This window comes from Chrysochloris asiatica, unplaced genomic scaffold (assembly GCF_000296735.1).
Source record: "Chrysochloris asiatica unplaced genomic scaffold, ChrAsi1.0 scaffold00199, whole genome shotgun sequence".
Lineage (NCBI taxonomy): Eukaryota > Metazoa > Chordata > Mammalia > Afrosoricida > Chrysochloridae > Chrysochloris > Chrysochloris asiatica.
In genome coordinates, this window is record NW_006408717.1 from 3,413,124 (window position 1) to 3,430,728 (window position 17,605).

General features: G+C 36.9%; 1 protein-coding gene across 1 annotated transcript in view; it reads left to right on the forward strand.

Moving 5' to 3' along the window:
* JAM2 (junctional adhesion molecule 2) overlaps positions 1–17,193 on the forward strand; it is a 30,264-nt gene extending 13,071 nt beyond the window's left edge. The window contains 4 exon segments of the mRNA XM_006878265.1: positions 4,726–4,825; positions 13,323–13,430; positions 16,038–16,053; positions 17,136–17,193. Coding sequence (XP_006878327.1) covers positions 4,726–4,825; positions 13,323–13,430; positions 16,038–16,053; positions 17,136–17,193 — 282 coding nt within the window.
* Positions 17,194–17,605: the final 412 nt, after the last annotated feature.

Here is a 17,605-nt window from a genome sequence, read left to right on the forward strand (position 1 = left end):
GAAACTACCAGCCGCTCCGCGGGAGAAAGATGAGGCTTTCTACTCCCGTAAAGATTTACACCCTCGGAAACCCTGTACAGGGTCGCTATGGGTCGGAATCGACTCGACGGCACTTAACAACAACAACATAGTCATACTATGGTATAATATCTCTATCATGAAACTCTTCCATGACATTAAATCATCATAGTTGATTCTGTTGCCTGAGTAGCTTTTCATTTAGATTTAGCCCAAAGCCATTACCTTCCAGAAGATTCTGACTCATGGTAACCCCAAATGTTACATAGTAGAACTGCCACATATGATTTTCTTGCTGTAATCTTTTACAGACAAAGATTTCCAGGCCTTTCTTCCACGTTGTTGTTGGGTGTGTTCAAACAACCAACCCTTAGATTACCAAACAAGGGTAAACTTTTTAGGCTTTGATATAACTCAGATTTTCTAATTATTTGCTCTTTGAAATACCATAATTGAAAATACTGTTCCAGTAGCTCTTTAAAGTTAATGACATCTTAAAAGTATTTTTATTATCTCTGACTTTTGAGGGTATAAGTAAATCACCAAGATAAACATTATAAAAAAAATCTTAACGGTCTGGTAAAAATACTGATAATGTTAATGAGTTTTAAAAGGAAGGCATAATGAATCTTTTCATTCTTTCCATCTAGAAGCACACAATAAGAAACTAGATCCTCTGGTAAATAATAAAGCTTACCATTAATGTGGGAAAATAATAAAGCTGACATGTAGATGTGGCTACTTCTTGAGGAGGGCCATGTCTTGGGCTCTTTTGGCAGTGAGCGGGGACAGTCAGCAGGTCCGACTGATTTTACAGTGAGAAATTGGGCAAGAAACTTGCCGTCACACTTTGCTATATTTACTTTTCAAATTTATTTTTTCTCAGAGCAGGTGCTAAAAGCCCCAAAGCACGTCTAAAATGATATAGATTCACTTTTCTCAGCTAGTCTCAGCCCTTGAAATACCTTGTGATGTTAAAAGAATAAAGCAGGGTTGAATTAGGATGGGTTCTTTTGTAAGAAATGAACAGCAGAGACTCCAGTGAATGGGTGATAATGATTTCCTTTTAATTACCAGGGATAATGTGTGAGTAGATCAGATTTGGTTGGATCTAGCTTACTGTTTATGTATAGTCTTAGCCCTGAGCTCATGGTGAATAGTCTACAGGCATGAAATATGGTTTTGGGGAAAGTAATAGATAGATCTATGGAGTGAAAATAAATGAAAAGTTTTTGACCCTACCATGTTAGGGTCCTACCAGTAGGATCATAGGTGATCCTACTGGTATGTAAAATACTGGTGGCATAGTTTCCCACAACACAGCCAGTCCAACAAACTTACAGGCCTCAGGTTGAAAGGCATTCAAAATAGAACTGGGGAAGAGCTGCCTCCTCAAAGTAGAATTGAACTTCATGATGTGGTTGAAGAAAAACTTTTGAAATCTTTATTTGCTTATGTGGCATGACTTAAAATTAGAAAAAACAGCTGCAAATATCCATTAATAATTAGAATGTGAAATGTACAAACTATGACTCTTGGAACATTAAATATCATTAAACATTTCATGGAAAACTTGAATCATAAGGTCAATGGTTCAAACTCACCAGCTGCTCCTTGGAAACCCTATACAGGGTCGCTATGAGTTGGAACTAACTCAGTGATACTTAACAGCAACAACAACACAATGCTGTCAGTCATAGGATAATATTCATGTAAATAACAGAAAGACCAGTTCATACTACTGTTATTCAAATTCTCGCATCAACCACTAATACTAAAGATGAAGAAATTGAAGATTTTTTACTAACTTCTGCAGTCTGAAATTTATCAAACATGCAATCGAGATGCATTGATGATTAGTGGTGATTGGAATGTGAAGGTTGGAAGCAAAGAAGAAGGATAGCAGTTAAAAAATATGGCATTGGTGATAGAAATGACATGGGAGATTGCATGATAGAATGTCAAAACACCAACGATTTTTTCATTGGAAATGCTTTTTTACAACAACAAAAATAGTGACTATATACACGGACCTCTTTGGATGGAGTGTGCAGGAATCAAATGCACTGTCTGGAGAGAGATAATGGTAAAACTCAGTATCATCCATCAGAAAAAGGCCAGGAACTAACTGCAGAATAGGCCATCAAGTGCTTCTATGCAGGTTCAAGTTGAAGCTGAAGAAAGTTAATATATAAGTCCATTAGAACCAAAGTATAACCTTGATTATATCCCACCTGAATTTAACGACCTTTTCAACAATAGATTTGATACAGTGAACTTGAATGACTCAAGATGAGAGGTGTTGTAGGACTTCGTACATGAAGAAAGCAGGTCATTAAAAAGAAAAGACCAAAATGGATGTCAGAAAAGACTCTGAAACTTGCTCTTGTGTGTAGAATGGCTAAAGAAAACAGATGAAACATTGATGCAAAAAAAGCTGAACATAAAGATTTCAAAAGGAGACTCAAGAAGACAAAGCATTACAATGAAATATGCAAAACCTAAAGTTAGAAAATGAAGAGGAAGAACATGCTCAGCATTTCACAAGCTGAAAGAACTGAAGAAAAAAAATCAAGCTTCAAATTGCAATATTGAAAAGATTTTGTTTGCAAAATAATGAACTATGCAGGAAGCATCAAAAGAAGATGGAAGGAATATACAGAGTCACTGTACTAAAAAGAATTGGTTGACATTTAACCATGTCAGGAGGTAACATATAATCAAGAACCTATGGTACTCAAGTAAGAAGTCTAAGCTACCCTGAAGGCACTGGCAAAAAATTTAGGCTTCTGGAATTAATGGAATATCAATTGAGATATTTAAACAAATGGATGTAGCACTGGAAATACTCACCCATCTATGCCAAGAAATTTGGAAGACAGCTACATGACCAACTGACTGAAAAAAATCCATATTTGTGCTCATTCCAAAGAAATGTGACCCAACAGAATATGAAAATTATAAAGAAGTATTATTGTACAATTAAAATTTTGGTGAAGACAATTCAAAAGCAGTTGCAGCAGTACATCCACAGGAAACTGCCAGCAATCCATGCTAAATTCAGGAGAGGATGTGAAATGCAGGAGATCATTGCTGATACCAGATGGCTCTTGGGTACAAGCACAGAATACAAGAGAAATGTTTACCTGTATTCATTGACTATTAAATAAATTTGATGTTTGGATCATAATGGATAACATTGTAAAGAAGAAGAACTCCAGAACATTTCAGTGTGCTCAAGAGAAACCTGTATATAGACCAAGAGGCAGTCACTTGAACAAAATAAAGGGATACTGCATAACTTTAAATCAGGAAAGGTGTGTGTTGGGATTGTATCCTTTCACCATGCTAATTCAGTCTATGTGCTGAGCAAATAAATCAGGAAGCTGTGCTTTATGAAGAAGAACATAGCATCAAGATGAGAGGAAGATTCCTTAACAATTTGCCATATACAGATAACACAACCTTGCTTGTTGAGAATGAAGAGAACTTGGAGAACTCACTGATGAAGAGACTCAACTTTCAGTATGGATTAGACCACAAATAAAGAAAACAGCAATCCTTACAACTGGACAAATAAGTGACACTGTGATCAACAGAGAAAATATTGAACTTTTCAAGGATTTCATTTTATCTGAATTCACAATCAATGTCCATGGAAGCAGCAGTCAAAAAAAAAAAAAAATCAAAGGATGTATTGCACTGGGCAGATTACATACAAAAGACCTCTTCAAAGTGGTAAAAGGCAAAAATGTCACGTTATGAACTAAGGTGTACCTAACCTAAGCATGTGAAAACTGAGTAATGACCGAGGAATACTGAAGAAGAATTGATGCTTTTGAATTATGATACTGATGAAGAATATTGACTATACCATAGTCATATAGACTATACCAACTGCTGGAAGAAAGAAGAAATTTGGATCAGAAGAATGCTCCTTAGAAGGAAGGATGGTGAGACTTTGTCTCACACACTTTGGACATGTCTGGAAAACGTCTCTGGAGAAGGACATCATGCTTAGTAAAGTAGGTCAGTGAAAAAGAAGATTCTCAAGGAGATGAGTCAGCACAGTAACTGCAACAGTGGACCTCAAGGATTGTGAAAATGGTGCAGGACCAGGTAATGTTTTTTTCTGTTGTATATGGGGATGCTATCAGTTGGAACCGACCTCAGGGCACCTAAGAACAGCAATAACAATGCACTATAATTTTCTTTTGAGTATATACTGTGTACCTAACCATTAAGACACCCTGATGACACATGATAAAATTGCTCAGCTGCTAACTGAAAGGTCAGTCATTTGAAACCACCAGCTGCTCCCTGGGAGAAAGATGTGGCCATTTGCTTCTGTAAAGATTACAGCCTTGGAAACCCTATGGGATAGTCTTATTCTGTCCTTTAAGGTCACTATAAATCAGAATCAACTCCACAGCACACAAAAACTTAAATATACTGCCTTCTCAGTATCACTAAAACAGAAACTGCTAATATACACTTAAGTTTCTGTCAAATGAAATAGGAGGCCTAGTTATGTATTCCTTAAGATTATGATGGATTTTTGAGAGCACAATAAAGATACAAAGTCCTAAGTCATTAAAAAGGAAAGATGAATGTTATGCTGTAATTCATGGAACATGGTTATATTGGGAATCTACCTATAACATTATTTAATTTCACAAAAATTATTTATTTTCCCTCCACAAATAGCAATTCAATACTATTTCAAAATTGGACAGTGGAGAATATTCCTGTGAAGCCCATAATTCTGTTGGATCTGGCAGGTGTCCTGGGAAACGAATGCAAGTAGGTAAGCATGAAATACTGGTAGGAGCAAATGGTTTGTAGTTAGGTTGTGTACATATTGAGTGATGGAGGGAGAATGGGGTAAGAAAGGGCTGAGTCATGTGGAGGATGAACAGGAGGGGATGTTCAAAATTAAGTTGACAAAATGAACTATAAAGGAACAAAGATGTAGTCTTTAACCCATCTTCCAAACAAGCTACCTTAGTTACCTACTGTAGCCAGTACACAATATGCAACCAGTGGATAGCTTAAAAGAACAGAAATCTATTTCCTTACAGATATGCAGAATAAATGTCCAAATCAGGGTCTTGGCCATGTCATTTTCTTCTGTGGGTCTCCCTCTTAGTTTCTAGTATCTGCCAGTGTTTCCATGACATTCTTTTGCTTATTGACAGGTACCCATGTTACAACTGTCTTCCTTCATGTGTGTCTATATCTATTCTATTTTTATAAGATGCAAGTTTGAAATGATTAGGTTTAGAACCCACTGTATTTTGATATGGCCTCATTAATAAAATAAAACCCATATTTCCAAACAGGATAACATTCAAAGGAACAAGGATTAGAACTTTCACACTTTGGGGGAAGGACATAGTTCTATACATAGCTCAAGCCAAGGATACGTAGCCTTGTATTTAGCTTTGTTTTTTGCTTTTTGTTTTGTTTTGTTTTCACTTATTCAAATAATAATTTTTTTTTAAATATGCTATGCTGGACACCCTAATTATTGAGACATTTCTTTCAAGCAAAAGCTGAGAGTCTTATAGTCAATACATGTTTCTGAGGTCAAGAAGTTCATAAAAGACAAACTTTAATATCTGAGATTTGAGGGTTCACGACAATGAAAGAAATACACTGTCATGTGTTTCATTATCTTTAGCTGCATGATCTCATTGGGATCTCACAAACACCCTGTGAGGTAAGCAGGGCAGGTAAACTACATATCCTCTTTACAGAGGACTTCTCAGAGGTGATCTAGCTCTCCACAAAGGACTTGGAACAATCCATCTTGATGCCACCCTGCATCAGACCAGGCTCCTGAATACTTTGAGGTGTGCAGGACTTCCAGCAAATACTGTAGCTACCTCAACATCCTCAACTATAAAATGAGGAATCAGAACTCTGAATAGAGTTCCTTAGTCACAGACATACTTTTTCATATGCAAGGAGTTTGTATTAATTGTGAGGTTTGAAACCCAGCTCTGCCACTTGTTAACTGTATATTCTTGGGAAGGTTACTTAATTTCTGTGTCTTAGTTTCCCCCAAGGTAGAGGTAGTAATATATTGTCCTCATAGGATTGTTAAAAAATTTATCAATAATTAAAAGTATTAAAGTAGCATTGACACACCATGTGTCACTTACAAGCATTAGTTTGTTTGTTGCTGTTAAGTGCCATCTAGTCAGTTCCAGAGAAGCTGGGTTGTATGAAGAAAAACGTGGCATCAGGATTGGAGGAAGACTTATTAACAACCTGCAATATGTAGATGAATCAACCTTGTTTGCTGAAAGTGAAGAGGACTTAATGAAGATCAAAGAGCACAGCCTTCGATATGGATTACATCTCAATGTAAAGAAAACAAAAATCCTCACCACTGGATCCCAATAAACAACATTCTTATCAATGTAAAATATTGAAGTTGTGAAGGACTTCATTCTTGGATCAACTATCAACACTCATGGAAGCAGCAGTCAAGAACTCAAATGATGTATTGCATTAGGCAAATCTGCTACACAAGACCTTTTTAAAGTGTTGAAAAGCAAAGATGTCAGCTTGAGGACTAAGGTGTGCCTGACCCAAGCCATGGTATTTTCAGTAACCTCATATGCATGCGAAAGCTGGACAGTGAATAAGGAAGACCGTAGAAGAATTGATGCTTTTGAGTTATGGTATTGGAGGAGAATATTGAAAGCGCCATGGGCTGCCAAAAAAACCAAAACAATCTGTGTTGGAAGAAGTGCAGCCAGAGTGCTCCTTGGAGGCCAGGATGGCCAAACTTTGTCTCTCATACTTTGGGCATATTGTCAGGAGAGACCAGTCTCTGAAGAAAGATACCATGTTTGGTAATGTGGAGGGTAAGAGAAAAAGAGGAAGACCCCCAACGAGATGGATTAGCTAAGTGGCAGTATTGATGGACTCAAGCGTGGCAACAATAGTGAGGTTGGCCCAGGATCAGGCAGTGTTTTGTTCTGCTGTGCATAAGGTCTCTGTGGGTCAGTACCTACTCGATGGCACCTAACAACAACAACAACAACAACAAGTCAGTTCCAACTCATAGCAATCCTGTATACAATAAAATGAAAACTGCCCAGTCCTATACCATCCATAAAACTTTTTTATATGTTTGAGCCCATTGTTGTAGCCACTATGTCAGTCTATCTCATTGAGTGCTTATCCTACAGAATGACCACACTTCCTGTGAAAGCCAAACATTTTAAAGATGGATATGTAATAGAGAGGAAGGCACTAGGGATAGTACACAAGGAGTCTTTTGGAAGGACTGTACTCCGAAGCAACCTACCAAGGGCTTTCCATGGCTCAAGAGCTAGTCCTCAGCTTTGTAGGGTTAGAATTTCATTTTTCAGTCCTTGGATGTGTGCATATTTTGGTGCACTAATTTGCATTGTCTGCTTGGAGTCCCATTGTGGCACTCTGGGTTAATGCGCTGGACTGCAAAGTCAGTTTGAACCACAAGGACTGGGGTTCAAGCTCATCAGCCACTCCTCAGAAACCCAATGCAGGGACAGGGTCGCTATGAGTCAGAACTGACTGGCTGGCATGTAACAACACTTATTATCACACCCAGCATTTCTTAAAAGAAACTATTTGTTAAACGCCTAGATATTTCAAAGTAATAAGATATTCAATAGTGTATCCTAAGATTTCAGATCTTTAGTTTTAAACTCAGGAATGTATATCATTGATATTCTTCACCAAAGCTCTTTCAAGTACTGATATTTAGAGTCAAGACATAAGCAGTTGTTTAGATTATCAGAAAACAGTCTTATCAGTGCTTCTTTGGAGCTAATCATTATTAAAATTCACCAAAATAACTTAAAAAATTCATTAGAAAAATTAATCACATGTTTCAAATGATTACACTAATCAAATATATTTCTTACTTCATTCATTCACATACTGTCCTCACGGATTTTGCCGTAACCTTGTATCACCGGTGCTGGGGTGTTTTTTTTTTTCCCCTTAAAATTGACATTTTTTAATTTAAATGCTTACTTTAACCCCTTACAACATTTTATCTGTAAAGTCATGGTTTTGATGTATTAGTTAATTTTCTTTCTAACATATAATGAATAAATGTTGTTAAATGCCATCAAGTCAGTTCTGTCTCATAGCAACCCTGTGTAGGGTTTATGGGAAGAGATTGATGGTTTGAACTGCCAACATCTCAGTTAGCAGTCCAGTGCTTATCCTACCATGCCACACTAGGATATAAATTGTTGTTAGGTGCCTTTGAGTTAGTATTGAGCCATAGTGATCTTATACACAATAGAGCAAAACACTACCCAGTCCTACACCAATCTCACAATATTTTTAATAGCCTCACACACATGTGAAAGTTGAGTATGAATAAGGAAAATCATAGAATTGATACATTTGAGTCATGGTTTTGGAGGAAAATATTAACAGTACCATGGACTGTCAGAAGAACAAACAAATCTGTGTTGAAAGAAGTACAACCAGAATGTTCCTTAGAAGCCAGGATGACCAGACTTTGTCTCTCATACATCGGACATATCAGGAGAAGCCAGTTCCAGGATAAGGACACCATGCTTGGTAAAAACCACTTCCAGTTTTACTAGACTCATACTTTGTACATTCCATGCTCTGATTATGGATGTTTACAGCTCTTACAGCTCTTGCACTTCATTTTGAGTTGTTCCCCACCATCAAATGAAGGTCACAAAAGCTTTACTCCATTTGAGTCATCACGGTAAACTCTGCTTTGAGGAGGCAACTCTTCCCCGTCATATTTTGAGTGTCTTCCAACCTAAGGGGCTCATCTGAGGACACTATATCTGACAATGTTCTAGTTTTCATCATGTTTTAGTATTGAATATTCGGTGCTGACTGTCCCACTGAAAATCTCACTAAGATTTTCAGTACTAAATATTCAGAAGTAGTTTGTCTCTCCTTCTGTTCAGTCTTATTCTGGAAGTTCAACTGAAACCTGTCCACGTTGAGTGACACTGCCGGTATTTAAAACACCAGTTGCATAGCTTCCAGAGTCATAGCAAAACACAAGCTACCACTGTGTGACAAACTGACAAACAAGTGGTGGAGGATATAAATATCTAACTGGAATTTTAAGGTTGTGTTTTTCCAGTGGTGCCACTTTAATTTGAATATGATTTTCACATTTCTGTAAAATCAAATAAGAGGAAATAGGAGTAAACATCCATTAATCAGAACATGGAATATATGAAGTATGAATCTATGAAAATTAGAAGCTGTCAAAAATAAAATGGAACACATAAATACTGATATCCTAGGCATTAATGAGCTGAAATGGGCTTCTGTTGGCCATTTTGAATCTGACAATCACATGGTTTACTATGTCGTGAATGACAAATTGAATAGGAATGTTGTTGCATTCATCATCAAAAAGAACATTTCAAGCTCTATCTTGAAGTAAAACACTGTCTGTGATTGGATAATATCCATACGCCTACAAGAAAGACCAGTTAATAAGTTATTATTCAAATTCACTCACTAATCACTAAAATTGTTGATAAAATTGAAGAATTCTACCAACTTTTTCATTATGAAATTAATCAAACATGCAATCAAGATGTATTGATAATTACTGGTGATTCGAATGAAAAGGTCAGAAACAAAGAGGAAGTATCAGTAGTTGGGAAATAATGATCTTGATGATAGAAACTATGTTGGCAATTACAAGATAGAATTTTGCAAGGCCAATGACTTCTTCATTGTAATTACCTTTTTTTAAGCAACATAAAAGATGAATATACACATGGACCTCACCAGATGCAATACACAGAAATCAAATTGACTACATCTGTGGAAAGAGACAGTGGAAAAGCTCCATATCATCAGCCCAAACAAGACCAGGAGCGGACTGTGGAACAGACCATCAGTTGCTCATATACAAGTACAGGCTGAAGCTGAAGAAAATTAAAACAATCCCATGACAGCCTTAAACATATCCCACCTAAATTTAGAGACCATCTGAAGAACAGATTTGATAAATAGACACTAATGGCCGAAGACCAAGAGAGTTCTGAGATGATATCAAGAACATCATACAGGAAGAAAGTAAAAGGTCATTAAAAAGACAAGAAAGAAGGAAAAAACAAAAACAAATGCCAAAAGAGACTCTGAAACTTGCTCTCCAATGTCAAGATGCTAAAGCAAATGGAATAAGTGAGAAAGTAAATAAATAAACAGAAAATATCAAAAAACACTGGATACAAAGTGACTGACTTACAAGTTTGCAAGAGGGAGTTTAGTTTCAGAATGTGAGGGGTAAGGTAGAGTCCCCACTGAATAGTTTACATCTTGTCTAGACGGGTCTGGTGAAAAGAGACGGGGATGATTCTTAGATTCAATAGTGAGTAATTGTTATCATGACTAATTGTAACTGTCACAACTGTAAAAGTAGAAGTTCTATTTTAAAAAAAAAAAAGGGTAGAGTAGTTAATCTTACAGTCCAGAAACAGAACCTTAGGATCATCAAGGAAGAAGAACACATGTGGAATGCAGGACCCTATCCAAAGAGGCAGTGACACCAGAGTTGGAGGCAGAGATGAAGACATGGAGAGAGAGAGCATCTGAGGACCCCTAGACTCATGGAAAGAGAAAGACTAAGTGCTGACAGCCAGGAGGCAGGCTTGCAGAATGTGCCCTTTGGTTGTTTAAATTATTATATCCCTGAGTATTTTTGTGTACATCCCCCCAAAAAACAAACAAACAAAAACAGAGGGAATATCCACAGATATTGTTGAATGATGATTCACGGAAGGGATTGTAATCATTGCAATGAAACTATTAGTGTAAAACCGATGTTCTCCCATGTAAACTATCACTCAATTCACAATAAAAACTTTTTAAAAAGACACTGAATAAAACAAAGTGGATATTATAATGAAATGTGTGAAGACCTGGAATAAGAAAGCTAAAAGGGAAGAATATGCTTAGCATTTCTCAAGCTGAAAGAACTAAAGAAACAAGTCAAGCCTCGATTTGCACTCTTGAAGGATTCTGTGGGCAAAATATTGAATAATGCAGAAAGCATCAAAAGAAGAAATAAGAAAGAAAGAGACGAGGAGAGAAATGTGGCTTCAACATCAGGCAGGTTTATTGAGAGTAAACCTGGGAGGGGGAACTCAAAGTCAAGAAAAACAAAGAGGCCACCCGTCCCTTACAGACTGGCATATTTAAGGCGTGCGGGGTACAGTTTTGGTGGACTTCCAATGGCTGGAGTTATGGAGATGTTCCTGAAACCTGAAACTACTGGGGGGAGGGTCTCTGGGTGTAATAAAGACTTAAGCTTTCAAGAAACCGAAGCTTAAGCAGGACTTTATTCGGCGCCACTTAGGGTAGCTACAGTGCCATTTTATCGATCAGGAGCAGGGTCCTTCAAGATAGAAGGAATACATGAAGTCATTGTACCAATAAGAAATGGTCGGTATTCAACGATTTCAAGAGGTACCATATGATCAATAGCCAATGATGCCAAAGGAAGAAGTCCAAGGTTCACTGATAGCATTGGCAAAGAACAAGGCTTTGGGAATTCATGGGCTACAAATTGAATATTTCAACAAACTGATGCAGCACTAGAGGCACTTACTTATCTATGCCAAGAAATTTGGAAGACAGCTAGCTGACTGACTAATTGGAAGAAATCCATATTTGTGCTCATTCCAAAGAGACGAGACCCAACAGAATGTGGAAATCATTGCTTAAAATCATTATCTTTTGCAAGTAAAATTTTGCTAAACATAATTCAAAAACAGCTGCAACAGTACGTTGACAGGAACTGCCAGAATTTTGAGCTAGATTCAAATGAGGATGTTGAATGAGGGTTATCTTTGCTGATGTCATGTAGATCATATAGCAGGCAATTTCAGAAAGATGATTACTTGTGCTTTATTTACTATGCAAAGAATTTTGACTGTGTGCATGATGATAAGCTAGACAGCACTGTGGAGAATGAGTATAGTCGTGCTCATGTGGAACCTGTATATAGATCAGGAGGCAGTCATTTGAACAGAACAAGGAAACTGAATGGTTCAAAATTAAAAAAGGTGTTCGCCAGGGTTGTATTCTTTAATCTGTATTCTGAGCAAATAATTAGGGAAGCTTAATTATATGAATAAGAATGTGGCATTAGAATTGGAGGAAGACTCATTGGCAACCTTCGATATACAGATGACACAACCTTGCTTGCTGAAAGGGAAGAGGACTTAAAACAATTAGTAATGAAACTCAAAGGGCACAGCCTTTGGTATGGGTTTTACAGAAAACAAAAATCCTCACCACTGCACCAGTTAGTAACATCAAGATAAATGGAGAAAGGTTTGAAGTTGTAAAAGACTTCATTGTGCTCAGATAAACCATCAACACTCGTGGAAGCATCAGTCAAGAAATCAAACGTGTTGCATTAGGCAAATCTGCCGTACAAGACCTCTTTAAAGTGTTCAAGAGCAAAGATGTCAGATTGAGGCCTGACCCAAGCCATAGAATTTTCAGTAGACTCATATATATGGTAAAGTTGGACACTAAATAAGGAAGGAATAGAAGAATTGATGCATTGGAGTTATGGTTTTGGAGGACAATGTTAAAGGTACCATGGACCAACTCAATGGCACACAAAAATAACAACAACATAGTATCTGCTACATCAGTTTCTATAAATGGAAAACTCAGCCTCAAAGAAAGCTTGTGCCACTGTTATTCTGTAAAAGCAAGTCTCAGAAGCATCTTTTTTGAATTATGTGTGTGCGTGTACATGAACATGCACATGACATTAAACTGTCATCCCCTGGAGTAAAATAAATTAAACCTCCTGAGGCCTTTTAATGTTACTATTATGTCTTATTTTCTTTATCCCAAGACAATAGCGGCTGGTGAGTTTGAATTGCCAACCTTGCTATTTAAAATGACCTTGCAGTCCAGTGCCACACAAGTTTGAAATCACTATAAATACTGTCAAGTCAATTCCAACTCATAGTGACCCTGTCTGTATAAGGTTCCTGAGGCTGTGCATCTTTACAGGAGCCAAAAGCCTCATCTTTCTCCCATGGAGCGGGTGGTGGACTTGAACCATCAGCCTTGTGATTTACAGTCCATTTCTTATTGTACAGAGCCATCACACTTCCCTATATTCACACTTCCCTATATAGTCATAGAGGGCAGTTTATTGTTGTTGTTTTTAACATTTTTAATTTAATAATTTAATAGCTGTATGAATCCATCCATTTGTCATCCATTTATGTGTGCCCTATTTCACATTCCAGATGATCTTAATGTAAGTGGCATCATAGCAGCTGTTGTAGTTGTGGCCTTAGTGATTTGTGTTTGCGGCCTTGGTGTGTGCTATGCTCAGAGGAAAGGCTACTTTTCAAGTAAGTGAATTTCACCTTTCTTTGATAGACAACTTTTTATGGAAATATAATTTCCTTATTAGACATTGCTTTTCCTAAGATGTTCTAACAAACTCTGGAGAACATTTTCTGCATTAGAATCTGTCCAACAGGTGGTTTCTGTGGCACCTTGGAAAGTACAGGGGGAAAAAGCAGAGTTGTCTCTTTGCAAAATGCCAGGGAACACCCCAGAAAATGTGAGAGGAAGCCCTGGAGCACAGCTACACTGTGAGAGGACTTCCACATGGCTGGATATTTATAGTATAGATATATGTAGTTAAGGAGTTCTGGTGGCAACGTGGAGTTAAGTGTTGAGCTGCTAACCAAAAAGTCCATGGTTCGAACCCAATAGCCACTCCGTAGGTGAAAGATGAGCCAGTGTGGCAAACCTAATGTAACAATTATACTCTGTCCTATGGGGTCACTGTGAGTCAGAACTGACTTAATGGCAGTAGATTTGACTTTGGTTTAATACATGTAATTAAGATCTTTGTATTTTTACGGTAGGAATTGTAGAACTAAATACAAATTTTTTTTTCTAGTTTTACAACCAGAAATTTCATCAAAATAAATCAGTGAAAAGTTTTCTCAATGGAGAACAGTGAAATGTTGAATGCAAATTTAGCACAACTGTACTTAAAAGAGAATTGTTCAAGAAAAGCTAAACCAAATGCCTCTGAACAAGGATTTTATATTTTCAAGTTTCGAGCTCTTTTGACTCTAAATCCCCATCTAGTGATATAGTAGGTTTGATGTCAATGTGTGAGACTTTACAATAATCTACTGTATTATCTTAGTGCATCCCTGCACTCCTACTCTTTAAAATTATGAGAACTCAAAAGTGCAGAACTCTTACCTATTCCAGTGGCATCAGCATATAAAGTAGCATTTTTAATGGAATAATAACTTTATAGTATGAATAGGTTTAAAGTCCATGTTGTTGTTGTTATTAAGTACCGTCGAGTGGGTTCCAACCCTTAGCAACCCTGTATAGGGTTTCATAGGAGTGGCAGGTGAGAGCTTGAACCCCCAACCTTGCAGTTCAAATTGACCTTGCAGTCCAGTGCATTAACCCACAGTGCCACACCAGGACTCCATAGGAAACAATAAGACTCATATATGTTGTTGTTTTTGTTAAATAATGTGGAGCGAACATTAATTTTGAATTTTAGTTTTAAAATATTTTATACCAAAATACAACAAGTTTAAAAGGTTTCTAGTCCTAGTGTTGCTGTTGGATAAACATTGGACTGCTAACCACAAAGTCAGCGGTTCAAACCTACCAGCCATTCCTCAGAAACCCTATACAGGGTTGTTATGAGTTAGAAATGTCTCAACAACACGTAACAACAACAAAAATATCTATAAAATGTCATGTGCATAATATATAGATTCCTGGTGTGGCGCTGTAGGATCAGCATTGGACTGTAAACTACAAGGTCAGCAATTCAAACCCACCAGCATCTCCTTGGAAATCCTATACAGGTTTGCGATGAGTCAGAACCGACTCCATGGCATTTAACAATAACAACATATAATATATACATAAGTATGTGTCATAAAATATTTCCATGAACAAATTTTCAAGAAAATATCCTATAATAAAGAATCTAATTAAGAATAATCTATAAATTATCATTGTTCTTGTATACAGTGCTCCAATGTAGTCCTGTGTAATGTGATTTTTCTAATTGAATTCTGTTGCATCCCCTGCTGGACACTAGTGGAAGTACAGACAGAGATGATACGCTACAAATTCATGTCATCTTTATATACTTTAAAAGAATACCTGTCATAGTATATTTATTGAGGATCCAGTAAACATACTTTACTTAAAATACTGAATTAATTAAAGAGTTGGCTTAGATATTAGGAGATCACTTGCTAATAATGCTTCTGTTTTCATTTATCAGGAAAACTATGTAAGAAGAACATTTTTTTTGAATTTACATTTAGAACAGAGGTAGTCAACTGTGGTCTGTAAGGCAAACCTGGCTTATTGCGTATTTTTCTATAACCTATAAGCTAAGGATGGTTTTTACAAATGAGCATTTTCAGTTTAATCAATGATTGTTGTTGTTAAATGCAATCGAGTCAGTTCTGACTCATAGCGACCCTGTATAGCGTTTCCAGGAGCGGCTGGTGAATTTGAACCGCCGACCTTGTGTTTCAAACCAACCTTGCAGCCCAGTGCTTATCCTATGGCTTCATACCAGGAACATTTAACTTTGAACTCCAATTCAGAAAAAAAGCCCCCCAAAATGAATTCCATTGTTTTCATTAGTAGACCTATATTAGAAAACTTCAATGATGACTGTTATATTTTTTATTTCCCCTATAAAAAGTTTCATATGTTAGTTTTTATAACAACCAGTGTAATGTCTTTGATATTTGCCTCTTGGCCTGCAAAGCCTAATATGTGTGGATCATCACAGAAAAAGTTTACCAACCCATGAGTTACTTAGAAAGTACAGATAGCAAATGAGGATTGATATTCAGAAAAAAATTAAGCTATAGATCATTTTTATATGAATTTCTATCATGCTGTATCAACCCTTGCATTAATCATGTCTACTTACTCTTTCGTAGAAGAAACCACCTTTCAGTAAGTATACTTTTCTTAAAATGCATGCCTTTTTCGTACTACAACTAATTTCCTATTAATCATTTGTCTAATGCATATTGTGTGATGTTTGGTTATTTGTATACAGTTAATTCTATTTTTAAGTTTCTTAAGTTCATTTAGAAATACATCACAAATCATGTCTCAGATCTACTTGTAAATAATGTTTGATTCCCTAAAGGAGAAATGCTTCTGATCTCACTTCATAGACATTTCTAAAAGGAAATTCAAGTTGTCAGGATTTGCAGTAGCAAAATGGGGTGATTTCAGAAAAATGGTGGTGGTTATATGCCATGGAGTCGGTTCCAACTCATAGTGACCCTGCACAGGGTTTCCAAGGCTGTAAATATTTACGGGAGCAGAAAGCCTCATCTTTTTCCGGCGGAACAGCTGGTAGTTTCAAACTTCTGACCTTAAGGTTCATAGCCCGATTTATAACAACTATGCTACCAGGCCTAATTGTGTAGCTTCCCTCCTCTTGGCACTTGTGAGAACTGTCACATATTTGAGTAAAATGAACATTCTTTGGAGAGTTTTGAGCAGAAAGAGACTTCATCTTACATGGCGGGAAAATTGGCATTGTTGAGGTAAGAGAATTATTTTTCCTCAGTAACAGTGTCTGCCAACGTAGGCAATAATCTGGGATGCAATATCTTTAACCCTAATACAGATCCTCCTAGTCTTCAAATCTACAACCCTCAAAACAATCACCTGAAGACTGGAATCCTACCCACCAAATAAAACTTTCTTATCATGGAAAAATGGAATTTTGAGATAATAATAATTAACTTAAAATCAAGCATTCAAAATGTTAATAATTTTGAAAACTGACTGGTTTTTAATTACATATAGATTCATGGTGGGGGTGGGACAGCGAGGGTTTCATGCATGGTTTTCTCTATCAAGAAATGTGATGAGGATTGCTGGCTTATATTCTGCCTAGCTAAGATAAATGTTTGTCTTCCTGCTGCAATGTATGAGGGTAACATTACTGAAAGCGGATATGTGTTTCCGAATTGAAAGTGATAATCTATTAAATGTTGCCTTTTATGTTTGACAAACAGGAACAATGGCTCTACATCTAAAGCCACTACAGTGAGTGAAAATGTGAGTACTTTATAAGTATATTTATGTAATAGATGTGTTTAGGCAAGGTGTTCAGAATGTAAAGTAACAGTAGGGTAATGGTGAATTCTCTCTTTGTACTAGTCTCTATCCCTGATGTTTAGAAGAAGCGAAATAAACGTTAGCTTCCTTCCCCTATCTGGGTTGGCATAATAAATTTCCTAGCGCTTGTAGAGAAATTCTACAAAGTGATCTTTTCCATATCATTGTTTTCTCTCATGGTGCTTTCTGTTACTCAACTCCTTAATATTCTAGGTCTGACATGACATTACAGTCTCTGTTTTATAAATGAGGAAAGTAGGCACATGTTGTCACAGGTGGTGAAGCTGTGGACCAGTTACTTTTCTTCCTGGAATTTTGGCCAAGCAATCATTTAGTGTCACTTCCAACAGATCTGTGGTTCCAGGAC